The following is a 22958-nucleotide window of genomic DNA, read 5'->3' on the forward strand; positions in this document are numbered from 1 at the left end:
CCGATGTCATTGAGCGCTTTCAGGCAAAAACAAAATCTTCCGATCACTGAGTGGCTGGTTGTGTTGCATCAAAGTCTTATGGTGAAATCGTTCGAAATCCAAATGAAGGTGCTCGGTTACTGAAGAACCACGGTCGAATATCTGGTGCGCTTCAGAAATAACAAGTGGGGTAAACTATTCACAAGGTTGCTGAAAAGTGCTCGACAGCTCACGACCGGTTTTGTCCTTCTGAGGCTTTGCAAATGAGTATATTTCTCGAAAACAGTGAAATTTGGGTTCAAGTAGAACATAAGGAAACTCGGGGACTGCGCCCACCTGATGAACCCCAAGAAAGGCGAAACTGGTCTTGGGTTGTCGAAGAGTCTTCAGCAACCTTGTGAGAAGTTTCCTTTATGAAAATATACTGCGATATCTCGAATATCGTACTACCTGAAACATGAGGCGGCCTGTGTGCAGCACATTCAGTTGTAGAACATCATAAATGAGAGATTCAGTTGAGTCTCTCGTGAAAACCAAATTTATTTGAAAATGAGTGTAGTTCTCAAAAGCAAGTGGAGTACATTAGAATGGGCATCGTATTTGAATGATCTGAAGCTACTAGTATTCAGTGAGATTGTGCCTTATTCCCCTTAGTCTTGGAGAGACAGTGTACCTAATGGGCAGCAAAAAAGCAGTTTTTTCAAACTATCCTTCTGAAATGTCATGTGTGGCTATCTTGAAGTACACGCTTGCACGTTCTTGAAACGTTTGACGTTGTGTTTATTGCTTCTTTACAACTAATATCTTTTCCAGAGCATTTTTGATTCAAGTTAGAGCCCTTCTTATATATCGGCAGTAGTATTCGTGTTTCGTTTGTCCTCAACAAACTTCGAACGTGGCAGACTTTGAAGGAGGTTACTTGGAGAGTATGGGTGTTTAACATTGGTCCCATTAACTTCAGGAAACTTGCCTGATCATTTGTTACACAAAGCAGTGCACAAATGCGGCGTGATGCTTGTAATGGTAATACCTCACCATGAGAGCACAGAGTTAGTGCATATAGTCATTTTGTGCATTGAAATGGAGAGTTCAACAAAGTGTGTCGAAGCACCGCTCATTTAATTACCAAAGTAGTTTTAAACAACTTATCTCAAAATCTTAATTGAAACCCGCTAAAACGTAGACTATAAATTCCCGTCGAATGGAATGATAATAGTCAGATTCATCGCAAGAATTTATGACCATTCAGCTAAAACATATGATCAATGAACAAACGGTCCAATTAAGACATCAGCTTTTGAGAACAAAATTCTAATCTGAGGCAGAATATGATCAGTGTAGTATGGTAAGGTCAGTGAAAACTTGATTAATCGACCAACACCGGTTTAGTCATGCTGGAGCTAATCATACCGATTGCATCAAAGATATTGTGATACATCGGCTATCAGTCCGACTAAACAACACTAAAGTGGCCTTCATGTTAAGCAACATCAAAAACCAGATATTTGTTTAACGCTCTTTGGACTCAACAGTTTGTCTCATTTTGATAAGCAAATGAGTCATAAGTACGTTTGCCAAAAAAGAACGCACAAACAGTGGACTGCGGTTCTTGATAAGCCTCAGATCTGATGAAATGGATGTCAAAACTTCGAAGGTACTCCGTCGGATTCAAAAAATGTTTACAAGCACATCTGTTTCAACCCCTTCAATATTATTCTACTGATCAAACAAACAACAGCATCAATAGGGAAACATCATGAAAACGATTCTTTCTGGAAGTGTTTGCATCAGCTGGAAATGCAAATAGGCACAGCAATGATTTTGTGTCCCAACACTCTAATTACATAAAAGTGGACCCACTGTTGGTAATCAAACAATAAACCGCCTTTTCCTCTTTCACTGGTTAAAAAGTATATGTGAGTAAGAACTACCTAGACCAGTTAATCCTCAGTGATTATTAACGGTACCATCGAAGGGGAAAAATTACACGAATGGCATATGTCACTTAGTCAGACAATCATGCCACTGCATTACAAAAGCCGCCTGTGGAGTCCATGGTACTGGAAACCCGAAGCTATGCTGTTTTTTAATTTAATAGTCGCAGACAATGATGCATATTTAGGTTGTCACGCGTTGAAAACTAGTATATCACTATGTACAGAACCAAGGACAGTAGATTTCAGTGGGTAGAAACCAGAAGGTAGATGTATGACCATCTTCACAAGACGGTCATAACTCAGATGAGAAAGAAAATGGACTATTGTCTGACGGAGCCGGATCACCAGCGGTGACTATGCCAGGAAAAGTAAATTGCGGGGCGTCAGTGGGGGCTAAACTATGCAGTTTGTCACGAAAACATAAATAAATCAGGTTTAAGACTCCGCTCGGGTTTCTGTCAAACTTTTCATTTTTGCCACAGTTTGAGAAGATTTTATAATCTTCCACTGAGATTTCGTTCCTTCAGTGGGAACAGTCTATAATGAGGAGCCGAGAAGCACCGTGCAACTGTTTCTTTCTTGTTGGGAATCATCAGGAATGAGCACCTCACAAAATTCAGAGTTTCAAGCCAGTTGGCTCTCGGTCAAATGTTGAGCATCTAACTTACTTATAGTGGGACATAACAGTCAGTTAAATCACAATTAATCCTTAGTACGTAAGCACAGCCATATACAGATGCCCGCTGCATATGTAATGGGATGGGTGTTCTTGGGTTTTACAAAAGTTGAACCCCAGGTACCTTGTATGCGAGGCAAATGCATCATCACTCATAATCCTGTGCAGGCCCTAGGCAACCGAATAATCATTCACAGACATGTGTAAGCTTTCACACTTGAACCTAAAGGACTATTCTCATGGTTGCATCTACATACAGATCACTTACCAAGAGTTTCCATTCGGGCAGCGCGATAGATACTTAGAACCTGCCACACAATGCTAATTTACTTCAGATATTCGTGGGATCACTATCTGTCGCACTAGTGTTGAGCTCTTATATCACAACTAGAGTACAGTACCTCCTCAATGGCGAACACGGAGAGAGCAAACACCGTTGATGGATACCGTTGCTTTCGGAGAGCTAGCCATAAACTGAAGCTCCTACAAGTATGTTAATACAAACAGCTGATAATATTCACGCACTACTGTATTGTGACCCGTTGCACAAAGATGTTGAGGAGAATAAACACGTTGACAGACCCCTGATGTCAAGGAGCTCTAGGTGTGTAAAATATGCATGACGAATATAGGGATGTGGTTCACACAAACTCTCATCAGTCAGAATCCCGCTTGCTGGTCTCAGGTCCGGTCCTGGCGCACGGTCACAGACAATTTAAAATATGAAACGCAAAGATTATTGTTACAACAGGGTTCGAGACAATAATTCTATGACCGTCAAATTCATTGAGAAAAAATTCGTAAACAATGGGTGACAATATCGACTCACTCTGGTTGCCACGCAGCTCAAGGGCGCTTCAGGGATGAAAGGCGTTTAGTTAATTCTGAAGTTAGCGAGGGTTTCAAGGTCGTTGTGGGTTGAGAATCCGATTAAATAGTTGCAGGTCGCAAAGTTGCCCGGTCCAAAGATTCAGGCTTCCGTCTCTAATAAGAGCGAGCAAGCCCTTTTTTGCCTTATATCGACTGAAATAGACTATGTTCACCCAAATTTTTATGTTTCCTGATTTTCATCAATCCACTCGACATACCAAGCTTATCGTTTCGCGTGGATGCAACTTTTCAGCTGGCTTCTGATCCAGTGTTCAGCTTTAGTTGATTGCGCTGTTTCACAAACAGAGCAGACTTGCAGGCTTGCGGACAATGTATTTTGCTAAGGGTCAACAGTAGATGTATTATTCGAAAGGGAGTACTATAGGCAATTTTGTTAGGTGTGCTTGACATCAGAGTTCGAGAGTTAGGCGAGGTTGTGCTTCCGAAAAGTGCAAAAAGGAGTACCGACGGCCAAACACGTGGGCATATTTTACAAGTGTTCCAGAACGATCGACACTCGGTAGTTAATCGATGTCACGTATGAACAATAGGCTGTAGTCCACCTGCGTTAAAAGTTGGTTCGCATGAGATGTCACCATGTGGTCAACTAGCTTCAATCGTTTTAGAAGGTAGTACTGCATAGAAACATCTGCAGTCAGCAAATAACTGAAATAGACGTTCATGTGCGTCTCGATTCCAGTCAATCACCCAACTGAGCCTCAATAGTGTCAAGCCCACCAACTTGTGTATCCATATCCAGGGGAATAACAGTATCTTGGCTATTGATCCGACATAATAAATCGCTCAGTGTACTGCCCTTCAGAGTCTTAGCGCTACGGTTTCTTGGAGTAAACGGGATAATTACGTAAACACTGCCAGACAAACAGCACATGAGTGACTACTAACGGGAACCATTCAAGTAGAGATCCTTCAGCTAGCGAGCTTAGAGCAGTATCATTCAACCAGCCACGGCGACGAGCAAGAAAAACAATAGGGAGTTGCGCCTGGCATCGTTGTTTCAGAGACACGTCAGTGAAGGGGGAGTCTAGCATAATTGCGATAGCATCTTTGAGATTTTGAAGTTAAAGGCTGTCAAATAGACTGAGGATTGGCGTTCGAAGAATGACCTCGAGGTGTCTGCGACCGTGGTGGACGAGTCAACTGGGTGGGTGTAATATTTTAACAGTTCACAAGTGACCTAGGAGAAGTGAGCCATCAATGGGATAAGGACGGATAGGGAAGGAATCCGTCAAAGAGGAAGAAAAGAGACATCAGTAGTAACCTGTTTCCAATTGCCCAACCTGCTGTATGCATCAAGTAATGCTGATGACACCACACGCCGCTGAAGTCGCACGAGGATATTTGGAATTGTTTGACCCATCTGGTGAGGATAATTGTGTGTGAATAAATGAGCTTGGACACGCGCGGAACAGTTCAAGCAAAATTTATGTAAGTACAAATTCTACCAATCCCGCAACCAAATCTGCATTATAGACTTTAAATGGAAGCTTCCACACAATATCCAATTTGCAAAATTATCTTGATGGTCGGTTGTCATTACACGGCACACATTTACTTACATCGTTCTTAAATGGTTGTGCAAATGATTTAATGCTCGTACTGGCTGTTTATTGATATTTCACTTGTATTTTGGTCAACCGGTGACGATTTTTGAATGTTCAAGTTATACTAATCAAAAAAGAGGCTGCGAAATTTCAGCTGCTTAAAAATATCCAAGGAAACTAAAGCGCACCAATCCAAAATTAAACATCTAGATAGGAAATACAATGTTCAGGTATTTTAGTGGAAGTTTGAGGGATGAGCTTATTTATAAAGCGAAATCGATGGTGAATTCTCCGGAGTTTTAAACGACGTCATGCCTAGTAGGGAAATATTTTCGCCTTCCAGAACATTGTTCCAAAGTAAACATGAGGTAACCTTTTTTGCAATGGAATAGTAAAAACCAAAGATTCATGGAGCCTAATGTTGGGTTAACACAAAATCAATTTGCAAGTGGGCGCTGGTCGAAGCAGACATACCGTAAACTGAAAAATCGTGCATTTTCTCACTTGTAATCTATGGAAAATTTGAGCTAATGTGGAACAGGTCTAAGATATACGAAATCCTTTGAATTAATTTTAGCTCATCGGCCAAATGAGGAAATAGCGCAGCGAATATTCAAACGAATGAAATCCATTGCTCTGTATTGCCGAATTTCGATCAAACTTGTTGAACCAACAGCGTGAAAAAGCTCCGCGCTCTCTGTAATATCTACTCCTCTGAGTCCCGAGGTGGTCTTTTCCCTCTGCACTGTGAGAACTCGTCTCTCAGCTTGTTTAAATACACCCTTGCTACAGAATGGATATGCAAAACACCGTAAACAGGCTTTCTGTGCTGTCCTAACCTGTTTGATATTCTCCTATGCAAGCCACATATGTTTTCCGTCTAAAAGGTATGGAAAGACAAGCTAAAATTTACCTTTGCCCCGGCCATGCCTGCTTTTTGCATATTCGCGATTTTTTATTTTTACTAAAGTCGGAAATAAACTACGAAATTCTGTGCGTGAATAACTCATAAGAACCGGAAAATGGTTTACAGTCTACGGCCCATCAGATTGCCGGCTAAGCATCCTCCTCGATTCACGCCAGCTGCATATATGGATGAGTAATAAACAAAGTTCATGCATACTTGGTTGCTCATTTGAAGTAAAGGTTGACTGAATTTTGACTAAGTTTTACTTACTGATTCCCTAATGAGCGAACCGCTGATCTATCTGGCGAAGTCAATTGGATGTCGTCGTACTAAGTGGGAAGGCATTTTTGTCCTTATTGTTAAGAAACGACCAACGTTGGCTTCACCGTGCCAAATTTTGTTCCAATGAGAACGGTTTCACTTTTTCAATTATGAGATGCAAATAATTATTACACACACCCGTCTGAGGTCACCATTCCCCAGTTTTAGATTGTGAACGCGTGTGAATGTTTTCTTAATTTACGGCTTTGTTTTGATCCTCGGAGAGACCTACCAAAAGTGTTCTGGTGTTGTGGAAAACGACAATTTTGATAAGGTTTGAAGGTGCAGAAATGTCCGAAGAACTCAAAGGTTTACATGTGGTGGTAGGCATGAAGACAATAAATAAAATAAACGAGTACTTGGTGTCCGAAGATGAGCAGAAAACCAGTGAAGTATTAGGATGAGGCTTGTGTGAGCGAGATTTCACTTGTAAACTGCCATCCAAGTTTAGCTGGAGAAATTCAGTGGTACTTTTCCGGGAAAATCGGCATAAATTACTGCTGAGTGCTGCTGCGCCTACCTTACGATCCTTAAGAAGGGCGAAATCGGTCGTGGGCTGTCGAAAGAGAGTTTAGCAAATTTGTGAGTAGTTTTCTTCATGAAAATATACTGCGATATTTCGAATATCGTGCCAACTGAAACATGAGGCGGCCTGTGTGCGGCACATTCAGTTGTAGAACGTCATAACCGAGATATTCAGTTGGGTCTCTCGTGAAAACCAAAGTGAATGACTTTTCTGTTATTCGCCTTAGTCGACTTCCTCCAGACTCACTGTCATTTGGATGCAGCATCAAAATCAAGCCAGGGAGAACTGACTGCAGTGCTGTGGAAGCAGATTTCGAATACCTTTTGTTAAACCCCAGCTCATGCGGGAGTTTAGGACCAAAACAACTGATATGAGAAACTACTACTACCAACCTCGTCAAAATTTCCTCTGGTAAATGGGCACATAATTGCATTGTGTGAGCTGAGGACAAAATAATAAGAATATCGTAATCTTTCTGCCAGGAAAACGATTCGATGCCTTCACCTCAACAAAAGTGAATTGTGCGTCTAAGCTCGACATGATTGTATCCGTTATGCTCTAACTTTTACCGAATAAATAGCGGATCGTTCGTGTGTTACGTATCCATAATTGCATGGTCTTATCCCCCAAAAGCATTGTAACAGACCTAAACCTGCGGTTATCACACGCCTAAACTTTGCGGATCTTCATAACCGCATAAACCACAAGTAACTTTTGGTCACATTTTCGCTATGAATGATTCGCTTCATCACCACTAAGCCGACCAAAAGGCTCAAAAGTACCCGGGAACTTCTGGTCTACCTTGAATGACCTCGGATAGTCACGGGTCTGTTTGATGTGCAACCAGCGTGAACCTCACAGAAATTTTCAGGCGATTACTCAAACATTGACCATCACCATCAACTACAACGATAAAGAGGCGTAGGTCATGGTCCTGGGGATATTTCCTGCACGGGTGATCCTTTTTCTAGTCCGCATAAATCGGACTTAAATGTGGCCTCATGCCTACTGTAGCACAACTGACGTTAGGCGATCCACAAGGGCTGTGCCATTGCCGCCGATCAAATCTCGAATCAATATTATAAGCTGGTCATTACGCTTACTAACTGATCTGCAGCTGCGGAGATACGTACACTGGTAGAGCTGATCGGAGGCTAGAAACGCGATCAAAACAACACCTGCTCAAACGATTTCATACCATGTCTACTGATCCTGGTTTTATTTGGAGAGGTCAAAAACTGAATAATCGATTACCAGACATCTGGTCGAGACGGGACACAGAGTTCAACTTTACTCCATTTCATGGATCAAAGCATCTACTGAAGTTCCTCACGGCAATATTGATTAATCGATTCCCTCCTGCACTGTGGGTTCAGAGTGACATAAAAATCACTTTCAGGCCATCTTTCATTTACTGATAAGTTATCTTGGAGTTTAATTCCATATAAACGATGTAGTTTTCCCTGAATTTTGTTTCGTTTTATTCCGCTTTGGACTCGATGCAAAAGACCAGACTGTATAAAACTTGTTTGCCCGCAGCCTTATTGTTATCCCAGCCTTATCGTTGGATCCCAGTGTTTTAAATACCTAATTGAAGAATTACTTGTAGAACCAGAGAGCAAATTGAAATGCTTAGATATTCGGCAATGACTTTTCAGCAGTGGATTGAAATAGCGCCCCTCTTGTTGTTTAAAATACTCTAGAATTGTTAAATCCAAGATTTGGAATAAAATCACAAAGCACTGCGAATGCACGCCTTCTGAATGTATACAGGCCTCGAATAGATTTCATTAGTCATAAGCCAAATTTACATCCTCAAGGCTGCAATTCGTGACCTCTTATGGCAATCCTGTAGTAGAAACTTCCCTGATTGTCATCAAGTGATCGTGAAAGACTGTATTTCTGAAGCTTGACTAGACATAATTAGAACCATTCGTCAACTAAACAGTCAACGGCAGATCCCGATGAATTAAAAGGACAGCTAATCCAAGCACGATTATTTAACAAGCAAATGTGCATAAAATATATTTGTGCGACAACATGATATCCTAAAAACGTCCGTACAGATTGTAGTTCTTTACTGCTGTCTAAAACGTACTTTTCTAGCGGATACAGTCGTGGAGGCAGTTTAGACGTTCTGAAAACTTAACTATTTGGCTGAGTTTACCTGTTCGACCTACTAGCCATTAAGTAGTGGGTTCGGAACTCTGGGAGTTTTGCTAGATGCGCACTGCCGGTGAACCCAGTAAGGCTGAAACAGCTGCGCAATGTTTCTCGGTCTTGGAAGAGGTTGGCTTCACTTACAAGGCAAAATCTTCGTTTATAAAGCCTGTGATCGATTGTCGATAATTCTTCCTCAGCCCTACAGGGGAAAATGATAGATTGGGGTCTCCAATTAACCCCATAAGCAGCGAGTGCGTTTTATATTCGGTTTGATTATATCAAAATATGCGATCTGTTCAAGCGTAGCGCCCACGGTATCTTGGCTTTCAGGTGAATGTTCAACTTTGTATAGGTTAATGTTTTCGTTTAATCGCGAAATGAAAACCAACCTAACCAGTTATGCTTGATGGAACACAAGCAGGACCGAATCAGTGGTGGTCTATCGATGGACCTTGAAGTCTTTTTCGAGTAGGTTACATGGGGTTGAAAAAAATCTGCACTTATTTCCATCACAGCCACAACAATAAAAAGACTGTTAAAAATTAATCGACAGCCTGCAGAGTCAGACTGTCATCCATCGGCGTACAGTTGTTTAAAACTAGGAAGCCTTAGTTATTTCACAATTCACTGGCCTCAGTGGTTAACAGAGTAGTTTCAAATTTTGTATTCAAACAGATTTTCAACCAATTCTTATTAAGCGCCCTCTACGTGCTTGCAAAAATTTACATCGCTTTGAAGTTGAAGGTTACCATTCAGTGAAGTAATTTGATCAAAAGACAAGGGTATAAATTGTATTGGTCAAAGAAGTAATGTTTTGAGGCATAAATTATAGAGTAGCATCGATAAATGCGTCCGTACAAATGTGCTCTGATAATAACGGTTTCTCATTCGTTTCCATCGGGATAGTTAGATTGACAGCACGTTCACATTTGCGTCAAAAGCTTCGCGAGGCGCGGATGAGAACTAATGGACAAAAAATCCGTACGTTAGGATAGATGAACTGAACGTGTGTTGCGAGCGGCATACCCGCCAGTCCACTGTGTGATAAAAACCAGTAAAATTGAGTTCGAGAATAAAGAACGTTTATAATTTGCAAGTTGCCATAGGAGTAATTTTATTGTATTTGGTAGTAGGTACGTTTTGTCATTGTGGATGCAAGACTGGTCCAGAATAGTCTGGACCATCTCAAAGCACTCTGCATGTCTTCCAGATGCTACGCGAAAATAGCATATAAATTTATGTATTAACAAAAGACATGCGAATTCCCCGTTCTCGGCAGTACAGCGGTCTCACCTAATTCGCATCCATTATAACAGTTTCCGAATGGTACATTTCCGATCAGTATATTCTATCCAGTGCCTTTGGCGACCGCAAATGTACAAGGATAACGAAAGCGACTCATTTATACATAATGAATTGCACCTCAGATAACTAAACTACCAATAGTCGTGTACTCCGCCTTAGATAAGGATACAATTTCGCGATTAATTTTAAGCTACTTTCCTTTTCTTCTCAAGAACGGTCGAAAATATCACGCTTGCCATTAGGACGTAGCATCGTAAGTAAAGATAATGTTTCAAGTGACCGAATTCTAACGGTGTTCTAATGAAAGTTTACGTATTAACGCTCGTCACCATTCACAACCTAACATCCAACGTTCTATTACGAAGTTGACTGATTTGTTTTTAAAGTAAACAGAGTTCAGTCTAGAGATACTAAGCATATATTAATAAAAAAACATCGGGTGTTTCACCATTGACCATTTTGAAGTTGTCATCTAAAGTCATCTCCAAATTTTACCGCACTCATTTCCGATATGAACGGCAGGTTGAGGGCTTTCGAAATAAAACGTCCGGTTGCAAATACGATCATACTATCGGTAGGCTTAAATGACCGACTACTGGGATTTTTCCGAATGAACTCGTTACGCAATGGCCGTCTCATATTTCGGTTGAAACTATATGTGAACCATCGAAATATTTCCTTTGGTACGACACTATATATATGGTCAGCTGGAAATTTTTCGATAACTCCAAGCTAGTTTCGCCATTTTCCATTTCCGTTAGTCTACTTTTACCAACTACTGATGTGGACACATCTGAAGTTAGACACTCTTTAACATTCCAAGACACTGTTTAGTAGTGACTCATTTTCGTGCTTCCGGGGCTCACCACAAAAATCCACGACGTTCGTTTAAAATTATCCTAGCCACAGTGTGGTGACTCGTTGATCTCCGAGGCCATTTCCAAGGTTTTGCGGCAATTCAACAGAGCAGCTGAGGATGGATATCTCTCTACGGATGCTCTAAATCGGGGTAGTAAGAAAAAATACTTGCTGCTCATATTGCATTACAAACAAACGTTGCCGAGAAGCAAAGTGTTTTGTGCAGATTTTCATCAACGCTTAAAACTTCTCGGTCGTATGTTATCATCTTCCTTTATAGGATGTATTTTTTCGTGAATGACTTCCATCTGAATCGAACTCGCCAACCACCGAACACCGGTGCACTATCGGACAGCACAACCCACGAGCCCTGAATCGGACCTACATGTGATGTTGCATGCAAGTCCGTAAGAACTGATCTAGACTCGAAAGGATAAGATCGGCAGATGAACAACTATGCCACTTGCCATCCTGCTGTCAGCCTAAACATGACCGAATAACGATAAACAACTGTATCAGTTTTTTTAAACGGCTTACTCGTTTTACCAACTATCCCAGTGTAATGGCGATCCTCTTTCTTCGTACTGCTACCAAAATCCTTCTATGGCAATCTTTTAAGATGTTAATGGTCGTTTTCATGGTATCACATTAACCATGTTGAAAATTGTGTTGTCGAACTCGGGATGATGTAATTCTGACATTTTGCGATTGAAAATGGACCAAGTTTACCTCAGTTCCAGCTGTTTCCGTTCAGAAAGTGGGCTGATACGTACGCTAGTGAGCTGAGAGAACGATGCCGCAAGGGCATTCGCGTTCTCATGTTGCGCGTTTCTACATTCGCAAGGCCGTACCAAAAAGTCAGTTTTTTTCGTCGCCGAAGCGCCTCACTCCTCCGAGCTTCTGGCGCCTGGGTATATGCTTTTTTGCCTCCGTGTAAAAGGTTAGAATCCTGTTTCAGTTTACCCATAACCAGAAAAGCTTCTTGGGTATAAACCGCGAAACAGACTCCTTAATTACGTCAGTTTTCATCCGTTACTTTTCCATTGAACCGAAGCATCATAGCCTCTGTGGTTACCTAACCGAGTTTAACTGAGTGCTGTAGCTCCGATTACGTAAAGCATAAGTTCTTCTGCAACAAGAAAAGTTAGTTTTTTAGGCATATTACCCTTATACTTTCCAGGTTCAACGTAGAAAAGAGTTGCTTTGTGTGAGAGTGCATCGGCTTGAAAGGGGGGAGGAATAAATTATTACGAACGATGCTGTCTGGATCAGTTTCCTCACAGGCCTATCTGACTCGCATGTTCACTAGTCGCCAGCATATTTTTGTGACAGACTATTTTGGTTACTAGCCTTTCCTTGTTGACTGACCGCTTAGAAAGTGCATCAGTAGCGGCGAAAGTTATTAGGAATGATACGTCATATATTCTGCATGGATAGACCTGACTGTATAGTATACTTGTATACTAGCAGCAAAACGACAAATACTATATTTCTGTGGTATTAAACAGTGCTTACTTGCATTTCCAGTGCTGGTGTAAACTAACCGAGTATTAAGTAAGTAGGGTTCAGAGTTCTGTGAAGAAACGTTGGAAGAGCATAAAAAATATTTTTGAAAGGTCCTTCATTTCTAATAATTTTAGTTGGCTTAGTAAGCAGCTCAGCCCTCCAAATGAGTGCTCGAAATCGAACATCAGTAATGTGCACCAAACCCCGCGATTTCTCGTTTACTGGGCAGATTTGAAACCGAATGACCTACCATGAGTAATGAACTAGCTGTACATGATCGTCTTATCAGTTTACAAATGCTATTATATTTTACGCCGTTTTTTAAAAAGAATATCCTTTGCTTGTCTAGCAGCAAGCCAGCTTATGCTTCGCTGCCATCCGTGTGGGTGGCTGCTTAACATATCTAGGGATGTCTCTAAGTGCTCCAATAAACACAGGAGTTCAGCTTCAAGTAACTGGAGTTTTGATGGACCCCATCAAACATCATCGAACACTGATTCTGCTCTCAATGAATATACTTTCAGAAAAATCTCCGGTCAACCTTTTCAGCACACTTTAATCTATCGAACACCAATTTGGTACCGAACAAAAGGGATCCTCCAGTCCGAAAAACTGGAAAAAAACTTTCCATTACCGTATCTATTTTTGAATCCAGGATTGGCTACCATGCATTCCGGAGATTGTATCTGCCATCATTGAGGTTTTTGTATATGGCAAACATCAACATTGCAGTGTGGCAAATAGGTATGTAAACCATGTGAGCAGATGGGTAGTGGGATGACGTCCGCGGTATCTCGGTCAGTATAGCAATCGCCCGCTAATTGAAAATTCGTGGGTTCCAGTCCACGAGCATTGCTTTTTAGTGGCATTATATGCGCTTGAACCCATATTCGAAAATTCTGAAATTCTAATTTGTCCAACACTATTTGAATGTCTCTACCGAGTAGAACATTTATGGCCCCAACAGTAAACTAATTCTTTTGTATTACAACCCGATTGGAGCTTCAACATTTGTTCTATCAGTATGAGGGCAATCGTTCGTAATGTGTGCTGATTACAACCTTTGCCTGTAACTTCATTTTCTCCAATGTCTTTATTCAAAGGATTCTCTTATACTGGAGCTGCAACGGTTGCACACCTACCAGGCGTTGTCTAGTTCTGCCTACCTAGCATTGACCACATCCGATCCAATTTCTTCCGCCTTCGTCTTACGGGACGAGTTGTACCAGCTGGCATCGCAAGAAAAGCAGTTCAAGGTAAGCGATGTGTGACTATGCCCACTATTTGGCTTTATATAGGCATATATATAGGCCCTGTATAGGTTGAAATTTTAGTCGAGGCTTTATTACTGTTATACTAAGACGATCTTTTAGTTGGAGCTTTTGGTTGTCAGTTAGCAAGAAGAATTCTGCACTTGATTTATAATTATGGACAGGCTCATCTGGTACTTCAGGTGTTGGTCTGCTGGGAAATCAAAACTAAGAAAGTGACCAAACTTGCCTAAAAACTCTACAAATCATGCGTTTTCATTTCCTGAACGTAGCACAGTACTACAACTGAAAACTGTTTGACTCTTTGAATAAACTTAACAGACAATTTAATTTCCATCCATTTTCAACTCTAAAATTCAATGAGTAGTATTAGAACGCACTTTCTACCCGACTGGCTAAACATGGTATCTCAAACATACGGGTTTATCGTCTGAGAAATCACTTTATGGTTATGTCTAGTAAACAAATTCCCTAAAAACATGTTCGCAAATAATTACCTACCAAGACATACATCTTACAGTCACAATCATCATCAACCGCACGAACACTTCTGAAACGGAAGCCTGTTGTCTTTCGGTTCTATTTCCTTAGCAGTACGCAAAATGGTGCGACTCACATAACTTGTCATGTATCATATGAACCAATGATTTTTCATAAGTAACTGTTATGGTTGTGCGACTTTAGAATAAGTCTATTCAACGAAGTTGCAATATTCCCTGTCATATGAACACTACGTAATCTCAGCCAACATAGTAAGATAGTAAACTAGTAAGCTAGTAAGATACCTCGTTTTTCCGCTGTCTCTGAATTAAGATAAGCCTACTTTCATCACGTTTGGTTTAGTTGGAGGAAATCTTGAAAGGCGAATTCAGAACATAAGGTAGAATATGCACCATTAAAGATACGAAGTCACCGTTGTCAACTCGTATGTCCTGCGTGCCGACAGAGATTTATCTCGCATAACATTCATAAGTGAGTCCAGCTTTTCTGATCGGTTTTTTCGATAATGCTTTGAGCGGTCAAAAAGACTTTTCACGACGCGCTGAAGTAGTGTTCCACCGATAAGGACTACTGCTCTGGACCCGGCTTCAGGGAGTTTGTTACTTGTATATTGAAAAATGTTGAGTTCCAGGAAAACACTGAATTGGTGAGCAATTCTGCAAAGAAAATAATTTTTATGAAACAAACTCCACACCTTCGACAAAAGGCCGAAGAAAGACATCTTGTGTCTGGTCTTACATTTGATGGACAAAATTACCTAAAATAAGGAACGTAGTACATCCTGAAATCTATTCACGAATTGCTTCAGCTGTAATTTTCAGAGCAGAGAATCCGAACCCCCAGTAAGTATGCAACTGAAGAAAGCTAAAACCCTTAATTAAGTATTTGCTTGTACGCAAAGTTTTCAGATGATAGGTCAAAACTGTTTGTACACTCACAGAAGCCGCAAATTACTTGACCAATAGATAAAGGTAAAACCTATTTTCTTAATCAAGGATCTTCAGATAATCGTGGGTAACCGGGATAGTTTTGTGTAAATTAATAATGTGACGCTAAGCTGAATTCTACTTTGCATCGCTTGTGTCCCTTTCCGGTCAAAGTTTGGACATTCATCCTTCGGAGGTGACCAAACGTCATGCCACCCCGCCAGTTAGCTCCTGACCGCTGGCTCAAGACTTTTATTTGACAACTGGCATTTGGTTTGAAATGACCGAGTACCTGCTTCCCTAACTGATACCCGATGAACGATTTCCAGTCTCATTATTTTTAACCCGGTCGCGTACCTCATAACGTGAACAGCAGTAGATTCCTTGTCAGTAGATAACAGAAATACGGCTCTTGGTATTATGTACTACCGAAAGACGAAGCCGAACATTATTCTGGGCCTACAAGACTTCCCAACTACACCGCAATACATCAGTACATCCCACTTCTTTTCCTAGCAACTTTATACCATTTGCATGGACATAGACTGTGAATCTTACAAGACGCCGACAAATAAACATCAGCTGTTGACAGCGTTTGGAGCGGAAAAACGGACTCTGGGATGCAGTCATATTAGTTTATATTCAAGTATACACCGAGGATACATAGCTAATTTCAAACATGTTCGCAATTAATCAGTAAAAACATACTACTAAGATATATTTCTACATGAAAGAGCTGAGTGTGACAGATTTTATCTGACTGGGTTCTGATAGTGCATTAGAGAAAACTGAAAGACTGAATTCTCTATTCCTACTGACGTCACTCTTTTCACCACTGTTGTTGCAAGAGACAATTCTGGACGTTGCGATATAAAAACATCACGGCCATTTCGCCTATTGCCATTACCGCTCCATTATCTTGGTGCTATAAATAAACAGATAAAGGTATCTAATATTAAACAGAACTTGCTCCCAATCCCTCTGCTAGGGAAAGTCTTTACTTGGTTCAGATTCTAAAGTAACTACCAATAAAATGTTCCCACTCATTCAATTATGGTCAGTTTGGGCTCGCTAATACTTCGAATACGTTGGTCATTTAAGTAGATTTCTAAGCCCACAATCGGTTAGTTCATCCAAAAACGTGGTTTCACATCACGGATTCTTATTTATCTCATGTCTCATGCTTGCTGACGATCTTTCGTCATGAATAAATACACCCTCCATCGTGCCGTTGTAGTCAGCCTGGACCTTATAGTCATACAGAGGTATGAGTATTCATGTGACCCACCGAACTATACCGGGGGTTCAACACTTTAAAAATCAGAATTTCTCGTACCAGGTTGGTAAGCGGATAATGTTTCGACTAATACGGTGCCCCAGTCCCCAAAGTTGGGGTTGGAAAAGGCGCAGCGACTTGTTCCTTATGAAACTTGTACTACGGTAGTAGTATGCCAGCGCTTACATGCTGGATTGCGGTTGGGCTTGTGTGTCAAATGCTTGGGCTGAAGATCCTCATCGTCTTCCTGTCTAAGTGGAAGAACCATACTAATATTCCAATCTGCCTACATCCACTAACATCGTTAACTTGTATGTCACATTGGCCGTCGCGTGCCACCATCTGCAGAGTTGCCTTATTTGTTGCACACAGCAGGGAGGTTAGAGAAAATATGCTACTGCTGACTCCTTTCACTTTTTAGTTCGCTGTAACGTTGATTCACTGTGGGCACTTTCGCTGCAGATCCAACCACCAAAGCTGATACTTCAGTTCGTCCTGCAATACACCCACAGGAAGCTTCTACGCGTAAAAGCATTAAGCACAGAACAAATAGTTTTCAAACCCCGAACCCGGAGTGCGCTGGATATTACCTGCAGTGATATCTGTCGTAAACAAGAATGCAGTACGCTGTATTCACAGCCCTGATGCCCTCTTCTTGCTTCTGGCTGCGCAAGTCTGGCGATGTTGAGGCCGCTGACTTGGGACAGGTTGGGATGATATAATCTTGAGCCATTAAGCGAAAGCGTCCTTACGTGAATGCACATCTGCTGCCAGTCAACTCTGGGGAGCTTGTTTGGTACCATTTGCATAGGAAGCGATTTCGTTTTATTTCAATCACTTGTTTGCGTAGCAAAGTGATGTTCTGAATCAGTCAGACAGTTTCTGTGCTCTTTTAAGAGCACATGTATCAGAACCGAATGCCTGAGTGCTTGTCTGCCCGATAACGGATGTTGGCGATAACCAGAGAGAAATATTCAAAGCTGTGCTTGATGTTGGAATTTCTCCCTGCTGTTTAGAGCAGGTAGCCTCTTGTAGCAATAGGAACCTTGATGAGGAATTCCCTCGGGATGCTAAACACAATCTATTTCGACGCATCATCCAATTCCAGGCAAAACTGAGTGTCTGCATACATCAAGAAGCTCTGTGGATCCAGAAGGCCGGGGAAGTCAAACAACATAAACAAATAAAAATTTTCACAAGATGTCCCACATGGTTCGTTCAACACAGTCGAAAGCCTCTTGTTATCAAGTTTCACAGTGGTTCCATGCTACCTAACAAGGGAAGAAGCTTTCGGACTTTTGAACAGGACACTTAGAACATCAAACAAGTAAAAGGGTTTCCACCAATCTTATGAACAGTTTCTTCCAACTTCGTCACCTATTACTCCTCATCCAGGCGGTCGATCTTTAACGTAAACATGAACTGTGAATTCGGAACCACTCCTAACCCAAAAAGCGTTTCACTGTATGTTGAAATTTCACCGCGCTGCTGACCCCAACGACCTTTCACCTTCTCCATTTGAGGACAAAGGTTAGGTCCTTGGTCTGATTCTGCCAGCCCCGCTCGCGTCTATCCGGGAGAGAGCGGTCATCTTAGGCAACTGGAATGAATGGTCAATAATATCCGTCTTCAACAGGCCACTCGTCTAGAGTACGGAGCAGAGACTCACAATCGTGGCCTCCTAAAACGTCAATGATGGATTCTGTCAATCGATTAGCGCTAAACTTTACTTGCTTCTCCAACAGGGAGTGCTCCTGTTCGTAAACATAATCCGATAATTATATCCACGTACATTTGAACTCGTTGGAATTCATGAATAGTTCTAAAAAAGCGGTGTCTGGTAAGGACAAACACTCCTTCGAATTCCGCTGAACTTCACCATGGATGAAATAATGAAGTGGAAGCTAGGGAGTCTCCCCCAAACCACAATATTAAGTTTGTTGCTGGTGAGAACTTAGTCGATCTAGAGTACACAGTCAATGTCGTGCTCCATTTTGAAGACGAAAACAAACCACTAATATTTCTAACTTTTCCAACCATCATCATGCTGTCTTCAAGTACTACGCTATGCAAGCTGAATCATCGTCTCCCAAGACTAATGTTGTCTCGTGTGCCTAATTGTTAGTGGCGCAAAATGCGAGATGGATAAAATGTGAGTTGGCAGAATGTTTTGTAAGTTTTGACGGGGAGTCTGGACATTGTTGATGCTGTCATCATTTCATGGTGAGGTCTCTATAATCAGCGAAGTAACTTCAATGAAGCCTAATCTAACGGTCCCACTCCAGATTGTATGAATGAGCGTTTGATTGCGGGCTAATGTTATGTCTCATTCCCATCCACTCAATTGAGCCTTTCTCCCTCAGGTAAGGTCAGTTTACGCTGAAAAGCTTTGAAGCATCATACAAATGTTCCATCCATGTTAGGAACCAGCAACACTGCCCATACAACAAACCCCTTGAAAGATAGTAACACCCAACCTCCGGTTAGCAACTGAAGACAACCATTTCGTTACAAGAACTGATCCCCTAAGTGATCAACTCGTGCATGTCGTCCTTTAGTCATAGGATTCACATCATTTACTCACGTGTTGACTGGCGCTTAGAGTGTCGGCATATTTTCATGCGACTTGTGAATTATTCTTTCCTCCGAGCTACTTAGAAACTGTTGATGGTCAAAATAATTTCGCCCCTGGTGAAGGTTGCATGAATTGACCGAAACGTCAAACAATAGAGTTCCGCTCAAAACGGTTTTTGCATGCACCCCTTCATTCCAAATTCCGGCAGGCTGTAAAAATAGACTTCGTTTGTCGAGACCAAGAATAAACACTGCAGTGGAAAACTGAACATGCGCACACTGTGAATGTGACATAATATAGTTTAATGCATTCTGTTAAAACCCGTGTCGCCAGCTATCAGTTTGTCGCAAAGAACAAATTTCAAGACCACACAAGCTTCAGGGGAAACTAGACAACGCACAACATCTCTGAGATCAAATAGTTGTTTGAATCACAAGTAGGTTTGTGTTGCCTATAAATGCTTTTATGCAAAAGGAAAAGAAAATGCGTCGGGGTGTCACTGCAGGTAAGAATCACGCAGAAACAAATGCTTCCCGGAGAAGGACAACAGCATTTGCTAGCCAGCAACATTGAAACTTGAAACGATGCCAAAAGTTCACTGCTTCTAAAAATGGCTACAACAAACCTGCCTAGTCTTGGTTTCTGTAGCAGACGAGGAAGAGTTTGAGTTCTTTTGTTAGTAGTTACCACTTTTATGAATAACGAAGATGTTATCATTCCGATATTGTATATCTATAAATTCTCGGCAAGCTAATCTGCATATTTCATTTCACATTTTGATGAAAATTCACCTCCTCGTATCACTCACTTCGCATTTATTCTCCTGTTTAACCTTAAACTGTACGCAATGCGCTTGCTTTTCCAGTTTCTAATTGATTCTACGACGAATGTTGCATTACAAGACCTAATACAATGGATTCAGCGGCTGCCCTAAGACTATTTATCTTGGCACCTGCTTGGCGTATTTAACAGTTTTGCAAGCCTCAATACCATCTCTTCCTAACACACCTAGGAAGGATTGCCTAGGTGGTTTTACCTGGGCATGGCCATCCGGTCAATCTAACTCTTTCATGTGTATTTTACTGAACTTAGTTCGTAAACTTCGTCTGTCCGGAATAGCCATGTGAATCATTCATGAAGTCATATGTTTTTAGAGCCGATCGGTTACTTTGCCACGTGGCACCTCATCAGAATAAATCTTTTTGATCTTCTTCAGCGAAGGCTATAGAGAATTTTGTACAGAAAACAAGATGAATACGGTAGAAAAAATTTTCAGTCTTTATTCCTGCCGGATACATCAAGGGCCGCTGCAAATTTTCAGACCACGCATTAGGAGGCGCACTAACCAATGTCTCTATTCACTACGATTTAAGAAGATTGCTTATCCTCATGAATGCAACCTCATTTACGGTATGCTCACCAACTATGGTTAGAACCAGTAACTTTTAGGTCGTTCGTATAAGTGGTTTGGCAGTGCACTCACGTTGGGGAACGGTGATTAACTAATGTGTTTGTGCATTAAAAGCTCATTCTACATGCTACTACACAGTCAACTACAGCACTTTTAAGTATATGCGCCCCCACTGAAACACTGCCTCCACAATACTCATGAAAGATGGGATAAAAGTTACAGTAGGTTCATTGGGATGAGTACAAGTTAGCAAGAGCTTCATCAGAAAAAACTTGGCCAAAAACCTTCTCAGTGCCCATGTGTCTATTAGTCCTTTTCTTCAAAACGATAAATTGTTTACTTACTGCCTTTAGTATTCAGTTGGAATAAACCAACAGAAATCCGAAAATCGACAAAGATTTTCGAGTTCGTATACGCACAGATGAAAAACGTCTCTGTTGGTATTTGACCGATTCCGTGCCGCGTTAATTCAGTGTAAAGCCGCTGATGACATCACTTGATGCCTAATTTAGCAACGTCATTGGAAGAAGACTACTGGCTCATTGAAAACAATAGCCTGGTTACTGGTGTATAGCCATAATGTTTAACCTCAAGAGCAAATGTTTCTCGCAAAGACATGAGCATAACCGAGTAAGTGGACTCAACTATGTCAGATGTTTCAACACACATATTCTTCGCCTCCGATTATACCAACCTTATTGCCAATTTCGGCTCAATTGGAACTTATTAGATTATCAGAAAGGGATAGGATATATACCAGTGGTTAAAACTTACACTAACAAATCGGTTTCGATTTTATAGACCACGAGAAGCTGACATTTACTTTTATGGCTGATTGGGTTAAGTATATATATATAACACATTTTGCCTCAGTATCACTAATAAATTTCTGGTGAAAAATTTTGTCACCGTAATGACACCCTGTCAAAGTGATGAAAACATAACCTCGTTGATATTAACGTTTGAAATCTTCCACAAAGACGGAGATTCTGCAAATATTCAACCATTTACCTACAGACTAGTGTAATTACTAGTGACAGTCTAAGCCATTTTAAGTGATTAGCACTTAGTGTTAAGGTGTTTTTGAAGTGTTACCAGCGCTTTATGAGGCAGTTTGAATTGTCCACGTCGCGGCTAAGAGGCGTGTTTGTTTCGGCGGAATTTTAATCTCAGCAGAGGAATTGGACAAAATGTGGTTTTACGGTAGTGAGTTAACTTCACCATGCATATAAATGTTTAGGATGACATATGTATCCCAAAATACTAAGTATCTTTATTCATAAGGGACCACATACCCAAAAGTTTGTAGAGTTCGTGATACTTGTAATACCCATAAGCTCCTCACCTTTTACATTGCGTGTGATTTCTCGATTCTAGGACATCATATATTCTCATGTTTCGTAATTTTGATTCTCATGCTGACGCCAATTGGTTCGAAACACAGCCATGAAGCGAACTTCATTTGAAAAATCGATAGTGGAACAAACTTGATCAGTGATGAGGAAAAACAGTGACCATTTCCCCATTGTATCCTATATTATTTGCATATTCCCAGCATATCCTGACATTTTTGGAATGAGATGCTAAAGCATCCATGGACAGCTTTCCATCTGCAGCTTTCATTGTGTTTTAGGAAGAGTATTCCGAATTGGCCGTTAAATGCATGGAATTCGCCGTGAGCTGTATTGATTTGTGTAGAACGTCAGACGAAGTTCATTGCCTGCTGCGCGGCGACTTTGATCACACAGGATACGACCAGAAGCATCCGCTGGAGACAGTGAAGATTGCTATTCGAAGCAGGGAGAAAAAAGTAAGCCTTGCTTCAATGTGGTTTTCAGTGTCACTTCAGGTGCAGTACTCACTTTTCTTGTCCTAAAGTGTGTAAGTGGTAACGGTGTTGGTTTGTTTTGTTTTAAGTGATCGAATGTATTACAAAGTACATCACGTCAAAAGAGCACGATTTTCAATCCGGACGGTTATTCGGGTGTTGAATAGTGGTAGATTACGGTCTGCTATCTTGTACCTTCTATACCTACGCATTTTCTTGGTGCCTAGTGCATTTCCATTCTTATCGATCCTCGTGGGTTTGACAAAGTATTTGTTTGATATGTCATTCATCGACGGTGAATGATTTTGTGTTTCTTGCTAGCTTGCTGTATCCAATTGTCAGTGAAGTGATGTGTATATTCTAAATACTTGCTGTCGTTTCTTGATTCATGTTATCGTATTGATAATAGATATCATCTAGCGGGGTGTTTTCCATTCTTAAGTTCACGAATAGATCACACAAAAAACTGGGTCACCAATGAACAATTTACTAATCCGCACGCCATTAGGCGGTCAACTCGGCCGATTTTCAAGCGTTTTTTAAACATGGCCCTGGTT

At 41.1% G+C, this 22958-nt stretch overlaps 1 protein-coding gene across 1 annotated transcript; it reads right to left on the bottom strand.

Moving 5' to 3' along the window:
• Positions 1-183: 183 nt before the first annotated feature.
• On the bottom strand, positions 184-7214 carry T265_12822 (hypothetical protein; the record flags this gene model as incomplete). Its single annotated transcript, XM_009165683.1, has 4 exons — positions 184-363; positions 427-540; positions 6488-6771; positions 6866-7214. Coding segments are annotated over 4 exons (927 nt in total), but the record flags the coding sequence as incomplete, so codon positions are not given.
• Positions 7215-22958: the final 15744 nt, after the last annotated feature.

This window comes from Opisthorchis viverrini (assembly GCF_000715545.1).
Source record: "Opisthorchis viverrini unplaced genomic scaffold opera_v5_17, whole genome shotgun sequence".
NCBI lineage: Eukaryota > Metazoa > Platyhelminthes > Trematoda > Opisthorchiida > Opisthorchiidae > Opisthorchis > Opisthorchis viverrini.